Source organism: Aphelocoma coerulescens (genome assembly GCF_041296385.1).
Source record: "Aphelocoma coerulescens isolate FSJ_1873_10779 chromosome Z unlocalized genomic scaffold, UR_Acoe_1.0 ChrZ, whole genome shotgun sequence".
NCBI lineage: Eukaryota > Metazoa > Chordata > Aves > Passeriformes > Corvidae > Aphelocoma > Aphelocoma coerulescens.
The window spans coordinates 9905982-9933494 of NW_027184085.1; the positions used below are offsets into that span (position 1 = coordinate 9905982).

General features: G+C 41.7%; 2 protein-coding genes across 7 annotated transcripts in view; both read left to right on the top strand.

The window, feature by feature from the left end:
* The window catches only part of UNC13B (unc-13 homolog B), a 206156-nt gene that overhangs the window by 60548 nt on the left and 118095 nt on the right, over positions 1 to 27513 (top strand). For all 6 annotated transcript variants that reach the window (XM_069001087.1, XM_069001089.1, XM_069001090.1 and 3 more), the window contains 3 exons: positions 675 to 897; positions 15908 to 16234; positions 18313 to 18403. In XM_069001087.1, coding sequence (XP_068857188.1) covers positions 675 to 897; positions 15908 to 16234; positions 18313 to 18403 — 641 coding nt within the window. The remainder of the gene's footprint in view (positions 1 to 674; positions 898 to 15907; positions 16235 to 18312; positions 18404 to 27513) is intronic.
* LOC138103490 (serine-rich adhesin for platelets-like) lies at positions 1213 to 14296 on the top strand. Its single transcript, XM_069001800.1, has 2 exons — positions 1213 to 1217; positions 5371 to 14296. The coding sequence occupies exons 1-2, from the start codon at positions 1213 to 1215 to the stop codon at positions 14294 to 14296; spliced, it is 8931 nt and encodes a 2976-aa protein (XP_068857901.1).

Below are 27513 nucleotides of genomic sequence, written 5' to 3' on the forward strand. Positions count from 1 at the left end.
GTAGTGTAATTGTTTATAAGCAGAACTGCTCTCCCAGTTCTTCTGATTTTCCTACTGAGTACCTTCCGTTGATTTCTTTTAACTTAAACTAATACCTTTACAAAAAATAATAAGAAAAAAAAAGATGCATGAAAAAAAATATCCAGAACCCCATTAGTTAGGGTTAGGAATGCTGAGAAGAAAGGACAGCATTACAGCTTAAAGGTTTGAAGAGTTTTCAGAAAGAGCTCCTTTCTTCAAAGAAGTGGTTTTGGGTTTGTGTTTTTTTTTTTTTTTTCTTTTCCAGTATCTAAAGGTTCATTTTGGGAGCAGCAAAGTACCTGAAATTTTGGGTGCTGAGCATTTTTGTGGTTGTTTTTCTTTTATCTTTTTTTTTTGTGTGTGGGGTTTCTTTCTTTGTTTTAAATAAAGATGTCTTAATCTGCTTATTAGTAATGACTAAAGAGAAATAAACTCCTGTAATAGGAAGAGGGGAAAGAAGGATGTGGATCCGATCACTGCAGTTCCTTAGTGCACACTTGAGAGAACTGGAGGTTATATCCAGCTCCCAGATGGAGATACAGCCACAGCAGAAATAGTGGCTTTTTTGTCATTCTTCCAAAACTAAACAGTCTCCACTGTCCCAGCAAGGCAACTTGAGAGAGCTGTGCCCTTAAACTGCTTTTGTCTCTTAGCCTTTGAAGACGCTGACAGTGCCGTGGATGACCGGGACAGCGACTACCGCAGTGAGACGAGCAACAGCATCCCCCCTCCGTACCACACCACTGTGCAGCCCAACGCCTCCGTGCACCAGTTCACGGGCCCAGCTCGCCTGCAGAAGCAGGGGGTCTTGCGGGATTCCTGTGCTGACTCCCTCCAGAACTATGATCTGGATTATCGGGAGCCCGTGGCCATCAGGTGGGTGCTGCTTTATGGGTAGCTCTCCGTTCCCCATTGTTTTTCCACTGCAGACATGAAGGTGCTGTGCTTGCGGGAGGGGGCAGGTCAGGGACTCTGAAAGTCTTCTGATAGGAAGGTGTTATGTGTGTTGTTAACACTGGGATTCTGCCATGAACCAGGAAAAACACATGAGGGTATGTGTTACACCAGATCTGGTGGTTTAGGGAGTTACCTCTAAAAGACATGCTCAACGTTGAGGCCATTTACTCTTGGTTGTACTTTCCCCTTACCTTCTGAAGGCCAGAGTAGTTGGTAGTTGCTCTTTCTGGTACCATGGCGTAGGTGTGCCTCCCAAGCCAGTGAAGCACCTTCTAGCAGAGTTATCCTATTGGGAGCTTCTTTCTTGGGGCAGATTTATTTTATCTTCTGGATTAGCTCCAGTTCTTTTAGATCTGCCAAAACAATGTATTTGAGAGGAAAGTTTGTAACAGGTTAGTTGTTGGTTTTTTGTTTTTTTTGTTCCTGTTATCATATAACAGTGTTGAATGGTGTGCTTTCTCTTTAGATTTACTTTCAGCTGTGTAAAAGATAGTTGATTAGCTCTGAATTATTTTTTGACCATAAATCAGTAGTTTCACAAGTGTTTTTAACTTGTTTAAGTGTTGAGCATTGCAGCACTAACTTACCAGAATCAATGCAAGTGAATTAGAGCTGGTTGTGCAAGGTGAAAGCAGAAGATTTTGGACAGTGCAGAAGATTTTGGACAGTGCTGGTCAGCTTGATTAGAGTGGTTGTGTAGAACAAGCTAAGCTGCTGCTTCTCCCTTTGGTGAGGAAGGAGGAGGAGGTAGCTACTTACGCACTATCACAGTTAGAGGTGCAGAGTTTTGTTTGTATTGTAACTGATTTGTTCTACCTTATCTCCCTTGGTGAGAATGTTCTTGTTTCCTGAAGCCTGAACCTGAATTCAGTTACTCTCATGGGTGACTTAGGCTAAGTTTTTCTCTGCTTGATGTATGATCATTAATGGTAAAGGGTGAAGTTTCATGGTAACATCTAATGTTGTTACTGTTACTGAGGTTTCAAGAATAGAAGCGAATGTGCCAACAAAATGCATTTACTGCAGTGTGATGTGTCATTCCTAGTGCTCTATTCCTAGTTCATTAAATGTCTTATATAAGCAAGTTATTCCCTTTCTCGTGTGAGTCTTTGCTGCTGGTTTGCCATGGTAAAGTTGCTGAAAATCTAACTGAGAAGATGAGCTGAGGCTTTTTCTTTATGGAAGAGCCGAGCTGAACAGTGATGTTGGGATCCAGGGAAGCCAGTGGTGGCTGCATATTTTTGTAGTTGTGTGGTTTCTTGGAGTGGTGTTGACAATACAGGTAGTTTGTCATGGCTCACTTTGCTTGGAGTTAGTGTGTATGTAAATTTCTATCTGTATCTAAAAGACAAATGTGTTTGTAAGACCTTCCAAAGAAGCACTGCTGGTTTGAATTGTTAGAGAATACCAAGCTGGAATAGATTTCTTTTTTTTTTTCTCCTGATTTCTTGAACGTATTGATGTAAAAGTATTTGGACTCATAAAATGTACTTAAAAACTGTGAGCTTTGTAGTTTGCTATGGTCTAAAATTATATTCAGTCCAGAAACGCAAATCCTTGATGGTGATCTGAGCATTCCTGTTCCCATGTGCATTTTCCACATGCTCAACAAGATTTTTTGCTGCATATTTAGTCTTAAAACATAAAATATGCAAATAAGCTTTCCAAAGAAGCTATGTGGGATTCTCTTACTTACCGGAAAGGTGTTTCTAACAAGCTGGCTGAAAAGAAGCACGTGGGTAGATCTTAAATATTTTCAAAACAAAGTTGTAGTGAGTATTGCAGAAACAAATTGTATTTGACTTTTGTTCCTAGCAGCTCTCAGTGCTGTGGACGAGGCAGTCACCTGATGAAATCAGTGTTCCTGGCAGATTGCAGCTGATGGTCACTGTGGAAATGAGGGCTTGTAGGAGGCTCTCCTGGGCACACCCAGAAGAACCAGACAAGAACCTGCTAAAAACTGTCTTGAACTGGGCAAAAAGTTGTCAGTGCCAAAATGCCTCAGTTGAAACTGTCTGTTCTAACACCTGTGTTTCTTTCTTCCAATATTTGAGTTTGGATTAAAAAGTTCTGCTTCTCTTTATTAGCTGTTACACGTGATCATATTCCTTTGATAGAAGTAATTCCTAGTGATGGCAAGCAATACTCTTATTTGTCCTTGGAGTGTGTTTTGCTGCCAACAGCCAGTTTGGGTTCAGAATAGCAGACATCTTCCCTTCAGTTTTGGTTGTTTTTTTGTTGTTCGTTTGTTTGGTTTTTGGTATTTTTTTTGTTGTTGTTGTTTTGGTTTGGGTTTTTTGTTTGTTTTTTTTTTTTTTTGTTTAAGCACTAACTTTTCAAAGCACATTTTCTTTAACTGTCTGTCCTCCATGCCTCCCTAGTCTTGCTCTATTTACTTTCAAGGCAATATGATAGCATAGATTCCACCGTGAGTGGCCACACTGACCTGGAGTCCAAATATGAGTCCCTAGATCTGTCAGATCAGTGGCTTACCCTCTCTGCACCTCTCTGCCTATCTCCCCACTGTTGCTGCTATGCAGCATTCCTGTGGTACATTTCAGCTGATATTTGCTGTTTGCCTCAGCTGTTTTTTAGGCCTGTAGTAGTTAAATGCTGGGCTGATGTCTTTTTCTCCTTTCATGTGTTGGTTTTCTCATTATTTCTAGTAAATGGGATGCTTTGTAAAAGAGCAGAGGAAACACATACAGGGAAAGAAGCTCAGTTAGAAAGAAAAGTAATTTTCTTTATGCCTAAATTAGCCATTTTTTTTGGTTCAGCATTTACAGATAATGGCCCTTCAGACATTCATGTAGCTCCCATTGCCTTCAGCTGAGTTTTGGAAGGGCTTGATGCAGTAACTACGGTGGCCCTGGGAATCTTAAATATTGTTAGCTTTTAAAAGAAAATTATTTCAATTACTGGCTTAAAATTGTAAGCAAGAAGTGTCGTGTTTTAAACTGTGTATAACAGGACTCATTTAAAGTAATGAGCATCTTTCCAATTAGTGTAAGTTAGCTAGTACTGTTGGAAATGCAGCACTAAAGCAGCAGTGGAAAGTCCAATGACCCATCTCTTTCAGGGCTATCCCGGCTGTATCCTATGTTGGCATGCTCCATGCAGCTCTCATGGTGAAGACTCTTGATTAGCAGTATCCATAAAAATGCCCTTGTGCCCTCTGTGCTTTGCCTTCTCTGGCACTCCTCTTTCAGGGTCAGGGACACACATGCCCTCATGCTCCTTAGTTCTCAGCAATGGGTGATGTGAAGCAAAGCTGCAGTGCATCTTTCAGATGATCATTTTGATGTTTTTACATCCACTTTCTACCTGTTTGTTTGTATGTAGGCTGTAGTCAGAAGCTGTCCTTGTGAGATTTAGATCAAGGGGCAGTTTCCTTGCTACTACTCTTGGGGCTGTTAAACAATCAAGATAATACTACTGACCAAGGGATAACAATTAAATCCAAAATCCCAAGGGTCATTTACTTGGGTTTGTAGGAAGCATCAAATTGTTTCACAGCTTAATCCATTCTCCCACAATGGACAAGTATAAACTGTTCAGATCATTATAAATTAGAAGTACAGATCCTGAAAAGCATCTGAGGCTTATGATGGGCTAATATCCAGCACCAGTGTTTTGTTTTGCTTTCTGGTCCAGTAACAGCTCTGAGAATCTTAGTTTTGTGTTGGTAGGGGCACCTTGAGGCCATTAGTTACAGCAAGAGCTCTCCCAGCAAAGAAGAATGGTGAAATAGCTGAAACTCCTCTTGTTGCTGACGCCCACCGTTTGCATTTTGTCCCCTGTTCTCACTTGCCTGGAGTCCAGTGACTCCTAAGCCTCCAGATGAAATCTCTGCTCTCTTGCCACCCCTGGGAGACACAGGGTCCCTGTGTTCTTTATGAATACTTCTAGAGCAAAGTCTGTAGTCCAGACTGACCGAAATGCAGGAACAGGGTAGTGGAACGATGCGTGTGGGCGCTGCATCTCAAAGTAGTCCTGTTTCTGCAATAAGTGACTTCTTTTCAGCATGCCTAAAAAAGCAGCAGCAGAGTACTGATACAGCCAAGGCTGTGTGCCCTCACTTGATCACAAAAAGCTGTTCTCCCTCAAAAAGGCATTTCTAAATTTTGTGCAGACATAACCGATGGAATCTCATAACCCAAGCTGCTTTTATTGACTATTTGATTGAAATGTAATGATGTCGGATTGGCAGGTTTTCAATTTTGTTATTTCTGAATGTTTCTGATTTTAATTTTCATTTATTTAATGCATGTTTTTCCATTACTATTTTTTCTGTCCTTTCTATAGCTTTTTTAAAAATTGTTATTTTTCCCTTCCTATTTTTTTTGCTGCCTTTCTTCCTTTCCCTCCCACTCCCTTTATTTCTCATCTTAGACAAGGATCTCTAACTAGAAACGAAAGAGTCAGGATCATTGCATTTGACACTGAAGATGGAGAAGAAGAACAGGATAGTAACTATGAAGAGCTAGGAAAACTGTTAATAGAGGAGTTCTTAGAAAAAACTCATAAAACTAGAAATTGGCATGAGAAAAACATGAAAAAGATGCAAACTCTCTCAAAAAGAGAAAATTTCAATCACTGTGAGAGATCACGGTGCTGTCAAGATGTGTATCTGGAGTCAAGGTCTGTAGATGTCCCTAGATATCCTCAGGAGTATGATACAATTGACAGAAGAAGGAAAAAGAAGCTGCGATACAATTTTGAAGAGAGGGAACGAATAAGCCTACAAAGTAATGGAGGTCTGCAGTTTCCTGGGGAGAAAACAGTTTATTTCAATGGTGTGGCAGCTGGTTCTGAACCCATTGATGATTTCCCAGTGTATGATAGAATTGGAAAATATACCAGTAACTCTGAAAGTAAGGAACGGTTGCCTGCTTATCCAGACCCAGTCCTGCGTCCATACAAAAATGGGTTAATGGTTAAAAGTGGCAAGTTGCCCAACAAGCAGGGGATGAACCATGAGGACTCACTTCACCTAAGTAACACTGAGAACATGAAACACATGGGGATGGTAGAGGACACTTTTGTGCCTGTCGATGTCCTTGAGGAATTTGACAGCAGTGCTTCTGATGAGTTCCAGTACTCTCCTGTTTCAGATGATGAAATGGAGGAACTGGATACACTTTCAAAAAGATGGTGTGATTCTGACATCAGCCATTTGAGAAACATAACTGCTAATTTCCCTGCAAATGTGGGTTCCCAGTTAAAGGCTAGCTCTGATAAAAAACATAAAACTAAAGAGAGCAAGCGTGGTCATTCTGTGCAAGACTTAACACTGTCTCCTGTTGAAGAACCCAATGAGGAGTACATAGACACAATGGATGAACTTCAGTGTCTGGTAGAATCAGTCTCTGAATACTTGGCTGAAAAGGAGGAAGAAATCAGCAAATTTGGTACATTGCCAGAAACAAAAAAAAATGTTGAGAGTGTGCCACTGAAGCAGGATAATGCTGATAATTCATCAGAAGCTAAAAAGTCTGAGCAGACCAAACATCCTGCTGCAGAGGAGAGTACCAAAGGCAAATCTGAATCTCTTCCAGACTTGTCAGGTGTGAAAAATACAGTGAATTCCCTGTTCAGCTCTTTCACAGAGAAGGTGGGGTCAAGCACAAAGCAGCTCACAGCCTCTGTTGAAAAACTTGTTTCTTCCACTCCAGAAAATACAGAAAACAAAAACTCATCAGAAGGTGGAATCTTGAATGTATTTACTAGTAAGTCTAAAACTGAGAGTTCTTCTTCTGGAGGGGTAGCAGATAATAAATCTGATGCCAAGTTCTCCATTCAGTCTTTGCTACCATCCCAGGTGAGCAGTGATAAAAGAGCCCAGAACACAAACTCCAACAAGCCAGAAGCCGCTGAGACAGACAGTAAGGCTTCTGCACCACATCCTCCCCAGCAAACACAAGGAAATTCTGCCGACAGCCAGCAGAACCAGCATTCAGTTGTGAATTCAGTTCTAGGCATGTTTAATCCTTTAAAGATCTTCTCTGAGAAGGAAGTGCCAAAACAAGAAGTCTCAAAAGAGGAGCACACCAAGGGCAGCCATGCTGTCAAAGTTGAGGAGGCAAAAAGGAGCGAAACACCATCTGGACAGATGTCAGCCAGGACCAGCAGCACTGTTCCAGAGGCACAGAAGAGTGAGACTAAAAGTGAGACTAGAAGTGAGGCAGAGGTAAATGCAAGTAGCAGTTCTGTGTCTTCGATCTTTGGCAGGCTGACAAACTCAGTCAGTTCCTTCAGTCTGAAAGCCAATCTTGACGGTCTCTTGGCTCCCAAGCAGCAGGATGTGCCACAGAAGCAGCCAGATTCGCATCCTGTTACAAGTCAGCCAGGTGCCGCTTTGGTAGAGGGTACGCCCACTGCCAGGGAGCAGTCTCCTGCAAATCGCTCAGAGGATCAGCATCCTGCAGGCCGTGGACTGGCAAACAAGCAAAACAGAGGTAATGTGGAACCTAAGGTACAGCCTCAAGATCAGGGTACAGCATCTGAAAGCTTTTTCAACCCACTCAAAAAGTCTTTCAGTCAGTTGTTGCTTCCTTCTGCTGAACAAGGGCAGAAAGAAAGTACCTCTGAACATTTTAAAGGCCATAGGTCTGTGGAGGATGTAAGACAAAATAGTTCATCAAAGGAAGACCACACATTTCCTTTCACTGGAAAACTTCCTTTTATCAGTGGGCTGGGTTCTTCAGCAAAGCAGGAACAGAGGAATGAGAAGGGAGGCTTTATTTCATCGTTATTTAAATTTTCTTCTGCAGAAAATCTAGCACCTACACAGGACCAAAAAAGTCGTCAGGGTTCTAGTGGCAGTTCTTTGCATGAAGGCAGAAACAGTAATTCAGGAAGTTCTGTTTCACTAAAATTGAGCTCAGTTCCAAATTTATCAGACAATAAGGAGGAACTTTTACGAAGGAGAAACATGAATAAAGAAGACCTACCTACTGTCCAGGTAAACAGAGAAAAACACCAGGAGAGTGCCTCTGTTACCCTTAAGGCCAAAGAAGAGCAGCAGAAAGCTAAGAGTACTCAAGAAGAACCTAGAAATGTAAAAGGAGGACTGATGAAAGAAGGAGTAAATGCAGCAGACTTAAGCAAAGGCTCAGTTGAATCCACCTCTTCAGCCAAAGGGCCAGAAGTTCCAATTGGAGATGATACGCAGAAGAAGCACACACCAGGTTTTCTTTCTGGGTTTCTTCACATTTCTTCCAATGAAAACACAGCCAATAATCAAGACTCAACTGCTAAAAGTGAGGGTGATAGCCAGAAAAGCACTGCTCCTGGATTATTTTCTGGCTTATTTAGGTTTGCCTCAAGTGAAAACTTGTCTGAATGTAAGCAAGAGAAGGCAAAACCAAATTCTCTGGGCTTCATGAAGCTTTTTGATAGAGGTGAGGATTCTAGCTCGGAGACAAAACTCAGTAATTCTGGAATGGCTTCTGACAGTCAAAGCAGTGCTGGAGAAAAGCAGGAATCTTCCAGCTTCTTAAAAAATTTGCTGCCCAAACCAAAGGAGAAACAGGATAATGTGAAAACAGGGGAATCTTCCACTACTGACCACTCATCCAGTGCAAGAGTAAATGAGACAACTGAGCCCCATGTTCCCCGTGGTGGGCATCCTGTGCTCCCTGAGGCCCTAAATCTGCAAGCCAAGGTACAGGACTTATCTGGAAAGCCTGTAAATAGTAGGCATATTCCTCAACAGGATACAGAATCTAGAGTTCTTCCTACTACTTTAAACAAAGGATCAAATGAATCTCTCAATTTGACTAATAAAAGCTATAACCCTACAGAGCAGGACTCAGCTTATCAGGAAACAAGGAGCCATTCTAGCTTTGAATGGGAATATGAAGTGGGGGGACTGGCTGACACTCATGGAATAGCAGTACCAGTTTACTACGTGTTAAACCAGAACTCTGTTCTGCCCCCTCAGTTCTTGGACTGGCCTGAAAATGATGTGGTAGTGAATCTCTGTAAAAAGGATGGGAATGCAAATGTGATGGACTGGCAGACTAATGCCAATTTTGATGGACAGAGTTTAGATTTAAGTGCGGTATCATATGAGTCATTTGACCAGTTAATGTTTCAAGATGTTTATTTGGAAGAAAACGATGCATGGACTGCTGATTCTCTCAGTGAAAGTTACAGTAACTTTCCACCCTTTGAAAGAGACGGCAGTTACTCATTCGAAGAGTTGCCCATGGATTTGAGCTACTCCTCTGGCTGTGATGGAACGATGTGGACTCTAATTGACCAAGAGACTTTAAGTATGGATGAAGGGTTAATGTACTCATCCTATAGCCGGGAGTATCAGGAGTGGATAATGATGCTTGAGCAGGGTGTGTGGTGGCCATCAGAAGATGGTGATTGTGGATACTACATGTACAGTGACAGCCAGTATGTGTATTCCCTGCTCACTGATCCCACTGGACAGTATGTCTACGTGTGTGCTCCTGAAACTGACTCCTACCTGAACTGCTGGGATTATAATTTCCAGATGGATTCCATTCCAAGAGCTGTACTAGAAGACAACACAATTGCTGTTTGTGGTTTCAAAGTCCCTCTTGGCAGTGAAGATGAGCTATTTTGGTTTGCTGAAGAAGAGTGTCTAGATGATTATACAACAAATAAACCCTTGGATTTGTCAGTAGCTTTGCAGAGGAGCGACCAGCTAATGAACATGAATTTGGAAACTTTTTCACAAATGTTTGAGGAGTCTATTTACTATCAGAGAGAGCAGCCGTTAGACTTCTCAGGTTATAAACTTCAAAAACTCAAAGTAGATTTCAGACCTGAGAAGGAAACCCGGAATCATTCAGAGGAGCCTCCGTTAACCCTTGATCTCAGAACACATTCCAGGGTGTCTGTCAGTAAATCACTGAGTAAGGAAGTCCACACCAAGGAAGTTGATAAGGCTGTCCCTGTGACGACTTCTGGGAGTGGGTCATCAGGATTCTTTGGATTTCAGCTGTTCCAGTCTACTACTAAAGCTGAAGAAACTTCAGCATCGACTGAAAGAGTAACAGAAGCAAAAAAGACTGAGGAAGATAAGAAAACACCAGTGAATAAAGTTAGCTCCTTATTTTCTGCTTTGGGTGGACTAATTGGAAAGTCTACAAGCCCTGGCTCTGAGACATCTGAAGATTCTACCTCGAAGAGAGCAGACACGCAGTCAATATCATCTGAAAGTAAGACTGATGTTTTATCACTTACACCAAATAAAAAATTTGATGAAGAACAAGTAGGGCAAAAATTTCCTGTTACATCAGAACCAAGAAGAAATACTGCGTCAGAACTTAATTTGGAGGCTGCTAGAAATGAAAAGCCAGAATTACACCAGACTGAAAACATCTGTGTTAAAAAGCCAGGATTAACAAGATCTCCTTCCACACTGAGCCAAACTGCTGCAGATGGCAGGTCCATACGAGAAGAGAGACCTGTTAAAGCAGCACCAGCTTCCAGCCGTCTTGAAAGGCATGCAACCATTAATGAACCAAGTCAGCCACACCCAAATCAGAGCCAACCAGCCACTGAGCCTGAGGAGACATTATTTAAAAGTGCTCTGAAATTATTCAGTCTTGGAGAAGATTCTCCTGCAAGCTCAACTTCCAGCAAACCCCAGTCTTCTGGATTTTTTGATTTCTTCAAAACACAAATAAGCAAAGAACCGCAACCATCCCCAGAACTGGAGAAAAGGCAAAGTAATAAACCAGAAGAGGTGAAACAACCAGAACAGAAGGAAACCTCCGGCATCTCATCTTTATTTGGATCCCTCGGAGATATCTTCAAAGTGGAGCCTGTGTCTTCTCAACCACCCTCAAGTACTATGACTCTGCCAAAACCCAGTAGCAGAACTGTGGCTGAGCCAAGACAGAAACCTGAGAAGTCTGGGGGTCTTCAGAGTGCCAGTATGCCATGTCTGTCCTCCACCACTAAGGAAGGGGTGAGAACTGAAGGCATGGACAAGCAGGTCTCTCCTAGCCCCAGGATGCAAGTGGAACCACAAAGCAAAAAAGCTGTGGAGGAGTCTCCTGAGAGTAAAAAAGTGCCTCCTGGAAACGTTTCACAGAAGCCAGTGGGTGCAGGTCCCAGAGTAAGCCGGCTGGGCCAGCCAGCTGGGCAGCAAAGCAGCACACCCACAGTTACACCAAAGCCACAGGGAGGTCGTGTAGGAGACACAGCTAATCAGGCAAAACCAAAGCCAGACCAGACACCCAAAGAGTCGGGTTTCAGTTTGCCATTCAGCTTCTCTGATATCACTGCTCCAAAATCCCAGCCAGCCAGTAAGAGCATATTCTCCTTCTTCACTGGATCAGATGAACCAAAGCCTTCAGCACCTGCTGCTGCTCCTGCTAGTGGGAAACAACAGGAAACAGAGGGGCTGTTTCATCTGCCCTCCTTCTTCTCCAGTGGTCCAGCTCCTGACAAGAGTGTACCTCAAAGAAGTACTAGTTTTAGCTTCTTCAGTTTGTCATCATTTTTGGATGAAAAGCCACAAACTGCTCCAGGACAGGAAAAAACAGCTAAACCAGTGAATGCTAAGCCACATATGAAGCAAAGTGTTTCCACCAACTCCCGTGTCAAAACCAGCAGTTCTACCAGGCAACAAGATGCAGACAATAAAAAAGAAGTTGATGACATTATTGCAGCAGTGACTGGCAAACAAACGTCTAATGACCTCGTGATCCCAGAAAAAAAATCAGAAAAGCTGGCAGTGGAAAATGTAGAAAGTATTGCTGCAGTAGCTGAAGAGAGCGGTTTAGAAAAGCTTCCACAGACCACTGGAGAGAGTGGCTTAGGAAAGCTTCCACAGGCCAGTGAACAGAGTGACTTAGGAAAGCTTCCACAGGCCAGTGAACAGAGTGACTTAGGAAAGCTTCCACAGGCCAGTGAACAGAGTGACTTAGGAAAGCTTCCACAGGCCAGTGAACAGAGTGACTTAGGAAAGCTTCCACAGACTGAGGACAATGCAGTAACCAATTTGTCTGCTCCTGGTCCTTGCCTTCAGAATTCCACTGTGCAAGAGGGTTCTCAGGATGAACAGAGTATTTCCCTAGGGGTAGAAGAAGATGCTTTGGGTAACACAGAGAAAATGGACAGTGTTGCATTTCCTACTGATGAAGAGCTTTATTCTTCCAAAGAGCAAACTTCTGAAAAGGTTGATCGTAGTGTGGTCTCAGGTGATAAGATGGATTCCCAGGGTCTATGTGACTTAAATAGTATGAGTGACGTGAAAAATGAAGTGGTCTCTGAAGAAGTACGTGTACAGAATGAGTTGACAGAACAAAAAGTACCTGTACAAACGGACAGATTACAAGGGACACAACAGCCACATGTTCCTCCTAAAATGCCAGAGGTGCCTAATTTGCAAAGGCAACCAAAGGAACCTGAGAGTGATAAATCAGTTCTGGATTCTTCAGTTGAAATGTTTTCAAGTTTCATGACAAAAATGAAACCACCTAAAACATTTTCTGGTTTCTTTTCTCAACCTCAAGCTGCTGCACCTCCTTCTGCGCAGAAGAGGAGCTCCTCTTTCTTTGGTTTCTCATCCCTCCCAAGTGGCCCAGCACCGTCTTTCACAAATGATATATTTGGCATCTTCAAAGGTCCAAAAGAATCTCCAAAAGAGATGCCTCCAAAATTCACCCCTAAACCTCAAAGCATTAGTGTGAAGGATGTCACTGGGTCTGTTCCAGCAAAAGACTCTAGGGAGACAGAAAATACAGCTGCAGCCAAAGAGTCTAAAAGAGATGTCTCTAGCTCTGTGAAGAAGGATGTAGTACCTGTTTCAACAGAAGAGAACTCCACAAAAGAGTCTTCTATGAAAACAGAAACTGAGGAGAAAAAGAGCTTGGAAGCCTCTAAAGAGGAACCTTTGGGGGCCGCTCCAGAAGTGGGAGCGTCTAGTGAGAATGAAGCCCTCGAGATTCTGCAGCAGGATAGTGAAGCACAGCCCTCTGAGGTGGTAGATACTCAGCCATGCCAGTCTGATCTCAGTGGTGCAATTGATACAGTGCAGGCTGAGGCCACTGACCAGCCTGATGTAGGTACTTACCAACCAGATGTGGGGTCTTCAGGTTTAGCAGAGGAAGAAGCTACTCCTGCAGACAAGGAAGCCACTGACATCCTTCACACTGGCTCTACTGATGAGCTCGCACTGGAAATGGAAGTCCAAACTGACAAGGCAGACACAAGCCTTTCACAGTTAGATGAAAGTGCTACATTTGAGTCAGAGCCTGCTGTTACAGGGGATCAGGCCAATGTTGGTAATGATCAGCAGGACTTGATCAGTAGTAATGACAAAGAACTCACAGCTCTAGCTGATAAGCCCAGTGTTCATCTGCCTCAGCTGAATGAAGAGAAGACAAGTGAGGTAAAACAGCAAACTGCTGAACCGGAGAAACATTTAACAATTGATGAGGTGCCTGCAGAAGGGATAGCTTCCAAATCTGACTTGGAGAAACATTTAACAATTGATGAGCCGCCTGCAGAAGGGATTGCTTCCAAATCTGACTTGAGGAAACAGGGTAAAGCTAATAATGTTGCTCCAGATACAAGCAGTAGTAAACCTGTCTTTGAAATACCGAACATACCCAGTTTGCCAAAATTTGGCTTTATGTCATCTTCTGATAGTGGAAAACCTTTTGGGTCATTCTTCTCTCAGCAGCCACCTTCTGCTAATAAAGCAGGTACAGATGAGGGCCTTGTGTCCAGTTTTAAGAAACTCTCTCTGTCTCTCTTTGAAGGAGGTGGTGAAGAAAAGGTAAATAAGCCAGAGAGTGCCCAAGGAGCAGTATTTGGGAAAAAGCTAGATTTCTCCTTTCCCTGGCAAAAAGACATCAAGGAGACCTCTGCCAAAAAGGAACCACATGTACTACCACAGGCTTTGTCAAAACCAGATGACAAGGTGTTAGGAACAGTCAGTTCAGAAGAAAGCTCAAAATCTGCAGTCTCGGATCAAGTGACTGATGCAAATATAGAAGTAAAGTTGTCTTCAAAGCAGGCTGATGCTGTAGACAATGAACGTTCTGAAGAGCCATCTGGTGCAAGCACTGTTGATGATACATCCAACAAAGAGCTGGGAGAAAACCTTGACAAAGAGTCAGAAGATCAGCAGAACGTGATTTCAGGTGAACTGCAGAAAGAAGATCAGGTGGAGGAGCATATGCTGGACAAGCCTGAAGAGAAAGAAACTGGGCTTGATTCTGCTTCTGATGGAGCAGTACTGCATCCTGACACACTGGCTCCAGATCTGCATAGCGTGGAACAACTGAATGAGAAAAGGCTAGTTACAAATGAGGCATAATAAATGGGATTTGACCATTTATAATGCAATGCTGCAGCAGTAGATAGTGGCCTTGGTGTCTGATGTTTGTAGCTCAGTCCCAGTCCCTGCCTGTTGTCAGTGTTTGTGATATCACTGGTGGCTGTCACAGACAGTATGGCAAACTGCAGTCACTAGTTATGTACAAGCCTTTAGACTGCTTTCTCACCTTTTCCCACTCCTTTTCTGTAAGTGTAATTGAATTTCCCATGTTGTTATGACGTGTCCCGCTGAATGAGATGCTTTTAGTGCTAACTTCATTAGCCTTTCAGAAGTTGTAGTCTTTGTGTGTTAATTCTGCTGCATACAATTCACTTTGCTTTCTTGTTTAGTGATAATAATACCACATTTGCTAAGAAAAAGTAACAGGTAGAATGTATTGGTAGGAAGGAATGTTTTGTTTTCAAAATGCAAGGTAAAGGCTTTTAGAGAGAAATTTAACTTACTGATGACGCATTATACAACTAGTTAGGTTGATTTCACATTACTGGAGATACTAAAACACTTTCAGAAATATCAGTGAAGGTATTCTAATGCTTGGTCTTCCTAAAATTGGTGCAAAATTTGATTCATGCAGTTATGAAAACTACTAGAGGAAAGTATCAGTATTTCATGAGTCTGTATTCAGTCCTGTGCATGTGCTAAGTTACAATTGCCCTTAAAAATCAAAACAGAGACTTGCTAAACTTACACATTTCTGTGTAACATGAGTGAAATTGTTCTTCTGATCATGCAGTTGCAACTCTGCACTCACAGAACTTCCTGGCTCCAAATGCTCCCAAGACTGCAAGAGAAAAATATGAGTGTTGCTTAATTCTTGGCCACAGTTTTCCTGACTGCATGAGAAATTTCCATCTGCTGTATTTTGTTTGAGGATTCTAAGAATTCAGTCCTTAAAGGGGTGTCTTGAATCACAGAGGTCATACCCCTGTGATGCTGGGGATTATATGTAAAATAAATTATTGAGAGAGCTGTACTGGAATGAGACATGTGGCTTTCATTTGAAAAATTGCTCCACTTTTGTAAAAGGTTGTGAATTGAAGGTCTTGACAGTCTTAATCTTGACTGCAACATATTTTATCATAGACTTTTAATATATAAAAATAAAGTTAACTTTAACCATGTTTTTTAATAATAGTAATCTTAAATGGTTGTGATAAAGACCCCAGCTGCAGCAAAACTGCTGAAGACAGAAACACTTTCACTCTGAATTGCTGTGTTTCCATTTTTATTCCTGTCTGGTTATTAGAATGTCTTCACTGTAGCTTCTAGCTGATGTAAGTAGTTGCAAGAAAGGCTGATGTATAGAGCATATATGAGTGTATATATATATATATTTATATATACAAAAAATGTATATATGGTCTATATACTGGTTGACTGCATATGAAGTATTTCTACTGCCTACCAAACTTTTGAGGTTTGCAAGTCTATATTTAGGTAATAATCATAAGAATATAATAGTTAAGTATGTCTTCATAACATGCCTTTTCAGTAATATTTAGCATCCTGCTCAGCTTTTTAGATGTGCAGGTTGTTTTGTGCTTTTCCAAGCTGCTGTTTTTTCTGATGGACTCTCTTATTCTCTCATAGTCCTGCTGGCAGTAGTAGATACGGCTCCTCTTGCAATGTCAGCCAGGAAAGCTCTCACCTGAGTGAGCTGGAACATTCCCATGAAAGTGCCCATGGCTCTGAGCAGGAAGATGATCACCAGGAAAGGCAGTCAAATCATTCTTACCACAGCTCGGGCAGCTACCAGAAAGATGGTCAGGCATGGCTCAAGGAGCAAGAGGAGCCTCATGGCAAAGGAGAGAAGGAGAAGGTCTGCAAGACTGAGGAAAAGCCTGCAGACCATTCTGCAGCTAAGTTACCTCTGGAACTTGAGAAGCCCAGGGACGCTGATGCAGGAGTCCAAATGAGGTAGGTGAAACTATTACCAATACCAAATTATTGAGAGAGCTGTACTGGAATGAGACATGTGGCTTTCATTTGAAAAATTGCTCCACTTCTGTAAAAGGTTGTAAATTGAAGGTCTTGACAGTCTTAATCTTGACTGCAACGTATTTTATCATAGACTTTTAATATATACCAAACTATTTTCAGCTAGTTCAAAGAGCATTCTTCTATTTGCTATTTCCCAGGGCAAATAATGTACATTGTTCTTGCAGCCTTCTCTGACCAACTGAGTTGATGTTATGATGTGTGAAACATCTGTTGTGCAGGACCAGTTACTTACGGGACGTTGGCTATGCTGGAGCTATGTTTGCCTTGTGTGCAAAGAGGAGCCCTTGCTAAAACTATGGGTTTTGCGTAGGGAAGAACACCAGCAAGTGCCTTGGAGCTCATTTGATGGAATTTCTGGTTTGATGAACGTACTCTGGCCCCAAAATAGCTGCTTCCATTGCTCATGTGGGATCAAGTTTATGCTTGAGCAACCAAGAATTTGTTTTCATGGTTAGAGCTTCACTAGTTCCATTCTTGTGTAGTAGACTACCACCATTAGAGCTAGTGTTTATGTAGTTGTAGGTTGTAGAATTACAGCATGAATAGACATGTTGCTCTGACTCACTGTGGCAGCTTTTCTTGTCCTTGTACTTTGGTTTTCCAAGCTGTCAACAGTATTGAAAACAGGCTTCAAAAGTATTTCATCTAAGTTTGGGGGAGGAGAGTACTGGGTTTTGCACAGGTTTTACAGGAATTCAAATTTCACTACTTAAATTTGGGAGTGACATTTTTCCTTGAGGTAATCACGTCATTGCAGCCCCTGGATGTGGTTATACTTTCATATGTATGGGAGATTTTTTCTTTATCTGGTTCAGTTGGATCCATGGGAAGATGTCTGCCTGTCTGTGCCCTTTGGAGGGTACAGCTGGTGTCACTGCGCTTGGATGATAGAATTAACTACAGGAGTTCATGTGTAGGCAAGCCTTACACTAAAGATGAAAAGAGGAAAACAAGACTAGAAAAGTGTTAAACTGTTTTTAAACTCTGATTCACTTTCCTCTTTTCCTTACAGAGCAGCAGGAGTCTTGTCCCAGAATGGCTGGCCTATATTTGTTCACAGGAAAGGTTATTCACATAGTCTATTTCAGGCTAATTTAGGCATCTAACTTGGATGCTCCTGCTTCACTGGCTCCCTTTCTCTCCACCCTCTGGCAGTGCTCTCCTGTCTCCATGGAGTATGCATGGAACTGAGCTCTGAATGTTGATCCCTAGGGCTGCACCTGCCCTAGACCTGTAGTATGGATGTGTGTTGCTCTCAGCTATGGGGTTTTTTTATGCAGTCAGCAGTGTGGGGTTGGTGCTTTGCAGGCAGGAAGAGGTGTTTACTTTTGTGATTTACACCTCAGCAACATAAAAAGCAGGAGTGCAGCCAAAAGCCCAAGGTATCACAAGGTTAGGGATTGCATAATGTGCTGTAGGTCACTGAGGTGGAGCTCTGCTGACAGATTCACACGTCGTCTTGAAAAGCTATAGGGAAGAGTGGAGTGACAAAGGTTCAGTGCATGGGGGAAACTCACAGCAGAGCCCTGTTGTCAGTGTTTCCCCTAAAGAGGGGCTGTAAATTTGTAGCAGGAGGAGTAGGAAGGGGCAGTGGTTAGAAGGGAACTGCAACAGGCATGGGGATATAAAATCTTTGATTTATCTCTTTCTGTCTGTTATGGTATGGTAACACAGTTATGGTACCATTGTGTTCCACTGGCTTGATGTAGTGTTGTGGACTGCCTTCCTGATGTTCTCACAAACATCATCTTCCTCCTGGGTTTGGATTGTGTACTGCTTATATCTTTCAGCTCATCAGTTTTCAAGATGGCTTCTGTGTATAAGGAGACCTCTACTTTAGCTTCTCGCTTCCCAGAGCACATGCAGGACTGTGCTGACTGGAGCTTGTTGGTTCCTTCAGCTTCCAGAGCTGAAGCTGTGATTGGACCCTGTGGTTGAATCTTTAATGCTACAGGTGTTCTTCATATAGTGATTTCCTGTTTCTTGCTTTCTAGCTACCAGGGTGACATCGAGCCACCACCGTTTCCTCCAGCAAGAGCCCATTGGATTAGAGCCATTAGCAAAGTCCGACTGCAGCTTCAACAGGTAGGATGGAGTACTGCTTTGCTCCTTTTCCAAGCTGCTGTGACTCAAGGTGTAATTTCTTCTTCATTGTAAGACACCTCTTACAGTTTTGATGTTTTGCAGGCAAAAAATTCCTCAAATGTATTGTGTAGGACTGCAGTATGCTGTGATGTTTTTAGAGCTCTCTGATTCTACCAGACATTTTTAACATCATTGTGGGGAACTAGAGATGAATATCAGAAAAGATGCAGAATCTGAGAAATTAGCTCTGAATTTGTAAATAGTAATAATGGTGTCTGGAACTTAAATGGTTTATTCTAAATTGTTTGAAATGAAGACTTTTTCTCAAGGCGACTTGAGGATAGCTTGTTAGTTTAGTAGGAGTTATCTGTATTATTTGTCATGTGAAAATGTTCCTTGGGAAACTTTGCATCAAATATTTTTATATATACTTATTGAAAGTGGGTGTATAGTAAGTCTTGGTATTTCCATCTCATGAAAGTAAGATTTAAAAATAAATAGTCTTGATTTGGGAAGTCAAAAGGAAAAGGTTGTGACATTTTCTGTAACAGTATAAACACTCTTGTTTTAGAAAACAGTGTTTAAGAACCAAAAAGTTGGATTTTTAAAAAAAAGTCTTGTGGTTTTATCCATCTATATGCCCACAGAAAGATAACATATGGTGTTCATGTTCCATAGATGATAAACTTTTGCCTACTACCCTAAGTGCAGAGTTAATATATTTCACTTAGAAATACTACTTTCTTCTAGAGGTGACTTGTTTTGTTTTTATAAGAGATTTTACAGTATCTGTCACAATCAGGACTTTATCTTCCGGATTTTTGCAAATTTTCAAGAAAGTGATTGTTGTTGCTTTGCATCTGGGGAGGCAAAATAGTTTTTTTCTTATCTGGATTGTAAATGCTTTTTCATCTAACGATGGCTTCACTTCTGAGCAGAAAGGATTTGGATCAAAACCCTCAGTATGAACTGGAAAGTGAAGAACTACTACTAGTATATAAGACGAAATTAACTTCTGCTATGATTCTGTAGAGTATGCAAACAAAACAGTTTAGTTCTGTGCCTTATGGAAAAAAGTGCAAAACAAGGGACAAGAGATTCAACACCACCTGTCTGTGGATGTCTCTAGTTTTCTGAGAGAGTAGAAGGTCCATGAGGTAGTTCAGCATAATTTTGTGTTTCTCCTGAATTGGAACGAAGACATGCTTTGAGATCGTTGTTACTGAAACAGTAGTTTAGTTTTGATAGCAAAATGTCATTTCTGGTTTGTCTTGACCACTGCTGACAGCTATTGATCAAAAATTCCCTTAAACCAAAAAATGTAGTAATTGGAGCTTTCCAAGAGCCTTCTCTGGTGCTTAGCTGCCTTTACTGTCCAAAGACTTTTTCCTTACCTCTGCTCTAGGTCTCTCTTGTTCCGTATAAATCAATGTCTCATGATTAGGACAAGGAATACTGGAATAGTCAAGAGCTACTGCAAAAACAGGACAAAGCCCCACTTGCTCTTGTGTTCACTAGATGACCCTTTTTCTTTTAGCCTTTTCTTGCCAGGATTTTTAGGCACTCTTCAGTCAGGCTGGCTTTTTTTTTTTTTTTCTTTGCTCTCTTACTCCTTTCTTTGTTTCTCCTGAAGTGCAGTGTCCAAAGCTGAATGTAGAAATCCAGCTGAGAGCCTGCTCATGTGCACTATAGAGCAACCAAGACTTTGTTCTCCTTCCTGTGATCCTGATATCCCGAGATATACTGGCTATCCTGCTGTGATGCTGCTTTTTTTATCATAGGCTATCACTGATGCATAGTTAGCCTTTTACACTTTCCAGAGCTGAGGTTCTTTCTGAAAAAGGACTTTTTCAGTTGTTGCATAGCCTATATTTTTGTTAGATTACAGCTGAATATGGCTTTGCACTTGTTCTTACAGCATTGTGGTTTTTTTTTTTTCATTTTGTAAGCACTTGTTGTCTGTCTCTTCCATACCTTTTACATGAACAAATCATTCAAGTTGTCTGTGACAAAGTTGTGTGGTATCCAGGCTGATGTGTGCTAGCAGAGTTGCCTGAGGGATCTTGCTTGATACATTCTTTGAATTTGGCTACTATGATTATCATTTTTTTACCAGTATATTTGCATCTATTTTAACAGCTTCATCCAGATCACAGGGTATAAAACTTCTATTACTCTCTCTCTACCCCTTAGAATAATTTACCTTGTCATAGAAGGAAGTTAAATGCATTTGACACAGTTCTACTCTTGATGAAACCATGCTCACAGTTATTTCTCTCCTTTTTACGTTCTAGAAGATTTGCAAATAATTTGATTATTTGTTCCAGTCTTCAATTCCCAGGGAATTGGGGGGCGGAGGTGTATGTTTGTGTGTGTATCAAGTTAGTGCTTTTATTATTAACCAAGGCTTTCTCTTACTATTTTTTAAGCATAACTACTTGCTTTGCCTTTTTCAAATCTTCAAGTGCATTGTCTGTTTCTCAGGTTCTTAGTGCTTACTGATTATCAGTGTTGCAACCTAGAACCTGAAGATAAGTATTTATCAGAGCCAGCTGACTTAACAGACAGATAAGGTGGTTATTTCTTGCAAATTTGTTTTTTTTTACTGGAGCCTCTATTTTATAACTTTCTAAACCTTTTTGCTTTAAAAACCCCTCAACAATCCAGTATTAATTCTGTCAGCTGCCTGACTGTGTTTGTCCCTGTCACTGAAGACCTGAAGCAATTAAGACATCACATTTCCAGCCTTCTTAATGCCAGCTGATGATGATGAGTGGCATCCATCCTTTATTTGTCATATTGTGTGTTCATTGCTAGATGTTTAATTTTGTGCTTCAGCCTTTTGATTCCTTTTCTGTGCAATCATTCTTGTCCTTAAAAACTTCCTCAGGAAGTTTCTTCACTGGGGCAGATTCTGATTTTTGTCTGGTAATGCTGTTTCATTAGCTGTTAACAGCTTCCTGAACTCCCTGGTCCTTTAAACCTCTTTCTCTTGAGCTTTAGACACTGACTTTCTGAGTTTTTACTAGTTTGTATTCTTGAATTGCGTAGTGTTTTCTAGCTTGTCTAATTCCTTTCCTTCTAAGGTATCAGGACGACTCTCACAGTTTCCTCAGATGCATTTGCATCCTTATTTCTCTCTGCACTTGTGCTCAAATCTTAGGAAAAGCATCTCTGCTAGTTGCTTTCCGCGCAAGTTGAGTCATCAGCTTGTTCATAGATTTTCTTTTAAAGTCAGTGATATAAACACAGACTTACAGATGAGGATCAGGATTATAAAGGTCCCTGTGGTGATAGGCTAACCTGGGGATTCTCTTGGTAGCTAGAAAAGATCATGTCTCGTTTCTCTGGTCACTGTGTTAACATCTTTCCATCTTCTGTCATTACCTAGGAGCTTTCAAGAGGACTGTCCTTGTTTGTTCTAGCACTTCAGAGCAGGTGGTGATGTCCTTAGTGTTTGAAGTGATGTCTCCAGCACATTTCTCACAATTCCTCTTTCTCCACATACCATAACATTTCATGAATACACATAGAGCTGCACTGCACAGATCTGAGGGGCTGGACTCCTATCACATAGACTACTGAAATGATGCTTGCAACCCTTAATTGTTAATGATCAGACTGAAATTTGAAAGAATAAAGAAAAAGTCCAAAAAAGAAAAAGACACCCAAGAAGTTTCCATACGTGATGTGATTATAAATCCCCTGAGCAATTCAGCTTCCTACCTGGGAAAAGATTAATATTCATGTGAATAATGTACATGCATCCTACATTCTGACCATGAGTCAGAGAAATGTAGTGTTTTAATTAAGACTTGACAGTTACAAAATGACACAGAAATTTGTAACTGTGCATGTTAAAAAAGCTTTATTGTAGCATGCACGTACGTTTTGTTCTTCACTTCTGCTGTTTTTCTTGTTCTCTTTCTCTATGAAGAGGAAACTTAATTATGCCAGAATCAACTAGGGTTTTCAGCCCAGTTTTTTTTCAAGGAATGACTCAATAATCCTCACCTTCACACTTAGAACTTTGACTACAAAGAGGGATTAATTGATAGCTCATCTGCTGCAGTCCCTCAGAGGGACTTTTCCAGAGGAAGAACAAACATGTATCTATTGCACCTTCAACTTGCAGTGCTCAGTAATTGAAGTAGCCTCCAGCTAGGGACATGGCTGTGTGACTTTTAAAATTAAACAAATTTGAATCTGACTTTTGTATAACAGAAGAAGAGGCAGACCGAGGAAGAGCAAAAATTCAGTCCAATTGTCAAATTACCTCTCTTACCAACTCTTTCAAGTATATTTAAGTATTAGAGGAGGGTATGGGATCTAGGATTTTCTCCACTTAAATTGAAATTGTTTATGGGGGAAAAAGTCTTAGGCAGCATCTTCCTCTGTTATGTCAGCAGATTAAATACATCAATTGAGTTATTTTTTTTCAAAACCAAAGTAACTGGAGCACTATTTCCTCATTCTTTTTATAATGCCATTTTATACCAACTATTTTGATTTAATCTTTGTCCTTCCCTGTTTAATGGCAATAGCCTGTTCCTTTTGACTGATGCGTAATCAGTTCACATACTGAGATGGCAGATGTAGTTCATGACAATGGTTTTCTGGAATATGATGATCACCTGCAGTAGCAGGGTTGTTTTCCTTTAGTCTTATGGGTACCCAGTCATATCCTTAGTCTGATTTTCTCACGCTCTATAGCTTCACCTCTGATCAAGCACCTGCAAATATTTAAGAACCATGAGGGTCTCAGTTTTAAAAGCCCTGGTCCTGGGAGGGTGCTGTGTTGGTGATTTTGTAGTGTGAAGCCCTGTTTTGATTTTGAGACAGCAAGCTGTTGGTGCCAAGCCCCACTATTCCCTTCATAAGCAACAGTGGGATGCCCTAAAAGTCCTTGCTGGACTTAAACTCATGGTGGAGAGACCAGCAGGGTTTGGTGCCAGTTTTGGTTGCAACTTTGATTGTAAGTTATCTACCTGTCCCTGTGTGATTGAAATCAACCCCCTCACGTGAACCCAGGCCCTCTGATGAGTAAAACCATGTACTGTGCACCAGCCCACTCGGCTAGTGGAGACCAAACTGCTTTGAGCCAGTCACCAAAAGACTGGAAGCTGTCCCTTTCCACCTGTCATGGACTTTACAGTCCATGCAATAGTTTACTTTTGGCATTTTATTTCCCTTAAGCTTTGTTGCCTAGGTGTCTCTTTATCAGTCCCGTGAAGATGAGTAAGCTCTGCATTTTCAAAGCCTCCCACACAGTGGCAAAGAAGCAAACTGAAGCACTGTGACTCTAACAGAGAGTTGCTAGAAACTTCTCTTCATACAGAAAAAGTACATCTCCAGTTAAATGTCTTCCTTCTTTTCTATCTAATGATTTATAAAGGTTATCTTAACCTCCACCAAAATACCAGCATTCCTGATCAAGTGTCCTAGGGATCAGTGTTGGTGGGGAACTGTAGAACATTCTTGTGGTCATGAATTTGCTCTTCCTACACTCTGGTGGAGATCACGTTGGTCAGGCACGAACCGGGGGTTGCTGCCAGCTGTACTGGAGACTGGTGTTAGGTGGCTATGGTAGTCAAATCCTTTCTGCAAATGCAGCTTTCAGATCTCTTAGGGATTGCACAACCATAGTTATTTAGAAAGCATTCAAATACAAAAGTAGTAGAGACTGTCTCCCTATGCCATAATCTTGGTTCTCTCTGTTGCATCTGAGTTTGCAAGCTAGCAAGTCTTGTGAGACTCTCCAAAGTCCTTTGTGCCTTTCCTGAGGCAGCTTTTAGTGTAGGGTGATTCCCTGGTGTTTGAACAACTTGCGTCTGTTGTTGCCTCTGTCAGGGAAGGTTCAGCTGACACACTGTACTCAGATGAGGGAAAGCTTTCTTCTCCAAGTGTCTTAAATAAAATACCTGCATTTTCACATCTGTTTGGGATAAAAGCCATTTTTATTTATCCTTTCTGAGATTCCCTAAGAACTACTATAATTTTTTAATATGCTTTACAATGAATGTTGTGTTAGAGGAAAGTGATAATTATTTGTATGTACACACCAGAAAATAGTGTTGTGCCTTCGTTAGCTACTGTTGTGATTTTTGAGCAGCTGTTTGATAACCTTACCTCCAGTGGAAAGGATCAGCAGCCTTTCCCCTTTTAGAGTAGGTAAGAGAAATGCTCTCTTGTGAAGCAACATGCAATGTTTTCTTTAATGAGTACAGCTGCTTGGAGCCTGGTCAGTTTCTAACACGGCTTTCTGAAAGCTTCTCTGAACATATCAATATATTGACACTCCTATCTGCTAAAAGCCAGTTATGGTGTTGATGATCTGTATCCCCTGGCACACCGGGCATCTTTCCCCTTCAGTTTTCTCCATATCTTCTTGTTGCTGGTTAGAAAAAAACTCCAGACAAATTCAGGGGGTTTTGCTTCTCTAGACTTTGTATCGTAAATCATGCACATCTGTAAGTCAAAATTGTTCTGAAGCCTTTAAATGGGAATCCAAGATAAGTTTGCTTTTCTTCCAAAGTTTATTCCATTGATTTCTTTAAAAGAAAGGGAAGGTGTTTGTGCAACATCTGGGATATAGTTTACACACATGATGTGTTCCACAATTAGATGCATTTCTTTCTTTGTGCCAGCACTGCACATTATGTTCAAGTAATCCAGTTTGGCTGAACTCTGTGCTTCTCTAAGATCATAACGACAACACTGGTTGTGAATAGACTGTCATTATACCTATTAATTTTTTTAAGGTAGTTATGTCTAGAATAACGGAGGAATAGGACTCTTGTTCCTGATCTAAACTGAGCAATACTGGGATTTTAACCTAGGTTTCCCGCGGTTTAGAAAGTGCGTTGACTGTTAAGATCAACTAACAACTCCTCCAGGGAATGACTGTTCTCTGCACTCCCTCAACTGTTTGGACATCTTAGACCAGAGAAATGTTCTCATTCAAATGCATTATGGTCCTGTAAAGCAGATTTTGATTCCGACAAGTTGATGTTTTCTGAAGGAAAAGGTATCTTAGTCACCTTCTGTATTCTCCATACAAGTGTACCTCTACTGATCAGAGAGTAAGATGTGGGTGGCAGCAGTGAACTGGTGATGTGGATAGATGACCTGTGTCTTGTACAACTCCTAGATTCTTGATTAGACTGTGTATCCATGCCTTCTGCCTTTTTTCCTCTGGCAACATTTCTCATAGGCTATCTGGTCACAGAAGTTTCTGTGGTGGTGATGTCCAAAAGTGACCTGAGTGTTGCAGGCTGGAGGAGCTATCTGTGTGCACATAGCTTATCCCTCTGAACTGGGGTGAACTACAGTAGGCTCTTTTTCCTTGTCTGATGCTGCCCAGCTTGCATTCACACTTGTACCAAGACTCTTCCAGAAAACCTTCTTGACCAAGTGATTGTCATTTCTCAGGACCTGCTGCAGTGGTGAAGCTTTTGTAAAAATGAAACCCAGATTTGTATGAAGAATGGACTGAGTTCTCTCAGTAGTATGTACTAAAGGCTGTAGAAGAACACTGTAAGTGTTTGAGCTGAGACAACCACTGCCACCTTATGCAAAACTCCCCTCTTTGCACCTTGTTTAGGGGATATAATGGCAGACAGAATTACAGGAAGTGTGCTCTGGTGGTGGAGGTTGTGTCTTATTTGGAATGGGGCACAGAAATGTGCAGTGTCCTGATCACCTTGACATGACACTTATGCGTGGGTGCTCATCAGAAAAAATTGTGAAGAGTTTCATCTGACACTGGAGTAAGCCAGTTGCTTCTGCTCAAAATAGGGGTGCAATGGGAGAGGTGGGTGGGGGGACTCCTACCTGCCACATACGCAGCCCTTAAAAATAGCATTGGCTGTTGGGAGAGCCAGACTTCACACTCTTATTTTTAAGGATCTGTGTGGGAGGAGGGGATATTTCCCAGTGCTGTGTATTACTGAAGCAATCTGTACAAGAAATGCTGCACCAGAGAGATAGCAGTGGGCTTCAGCTTACAAAGCACAAGAGTTGAGGAAAAGATGAGCTAAACAGCACTGGCTGAGAGCATCATAAATGGAACAATAACTGCTCATGCAATGTTAGCAAATGCATTGAATAATAACATAACTTCATAGGAAAAGCCAGAAGGTCGAAAAAAGGGGCTAGGACTTCTCAATTTTTTCTTTTAGTATTGCTTTTTCTTTCAGTTGTTTCTTGTTTTCCAAGCTGTGTTGTTACACAACTTGTTTAGATGTAGGGCAGGGTTGGCTCGCATGCTTCTGAGCTGATTTTTGGAATCATGTAAGGGTTGTGTAACTAGAGTCTTCTAGTGCTATGCATCCAGATTCAAGTAAGATGATTGCTTTGTTTTCCCCCCATTGTAAAAGTGGTATTTATAAGTCAAAAAGCTGTTAATATTGCATGATACAATGCCTGAAGACATCAGTACTCCAGTTCTGCATGGTGCTATATAGTATGTAAAATCGAATAATAGAATCGTAGGATGACTTGGATTAGAAGGGACCTTAAAGATGATCTGGTTCCAACCCCCCTGTCATGGGCAGGGACACCTTCTGCTAGACCAGGTTGTTCAGAGGCCCATCCAACCTGGCTTTGAACACTGCCAAGGACCGGGCATCCACAACTCCTCTGGGCAACCTGTGCCAGTGCCTCACCACCCCCACAGTAAAGAATTTCTTTCTGATATCTAATCTAAATCTACTCTGTTTCAGTTTGAAACCATTATTCTTTGTCCTGTCACTTGTGAATAGTCCCTCTCCATCTTCCTTGTGGGTCCCTTCAGTTACTGGAAGGCCACAGTCAGGTCACCTTGGGACTTTCTCTTCTCCAGGCTGAACAATCCCAGCTCTCTTAGCCATGCTCCATCCCCCTAACCATCTTGATGGCCTCCTCTGTACTGCCTCCAGCAGGTCCCTGTCCTTCCTGTGCTGGGACCCCAGAGCTGGATGCCGAGCTGGATGCAGTGCTCCAGGTGGAGCAGAGGGGCAGAATCCCCTCCCTCCCCTGCTGCCCACGGGGCTCTGGATGCAGCCCAGGACACGTTTGGCTCTCTGGGCTGTGAGTGCCATGGCCAGGGCATGTCCAGCCTCTCACTCACA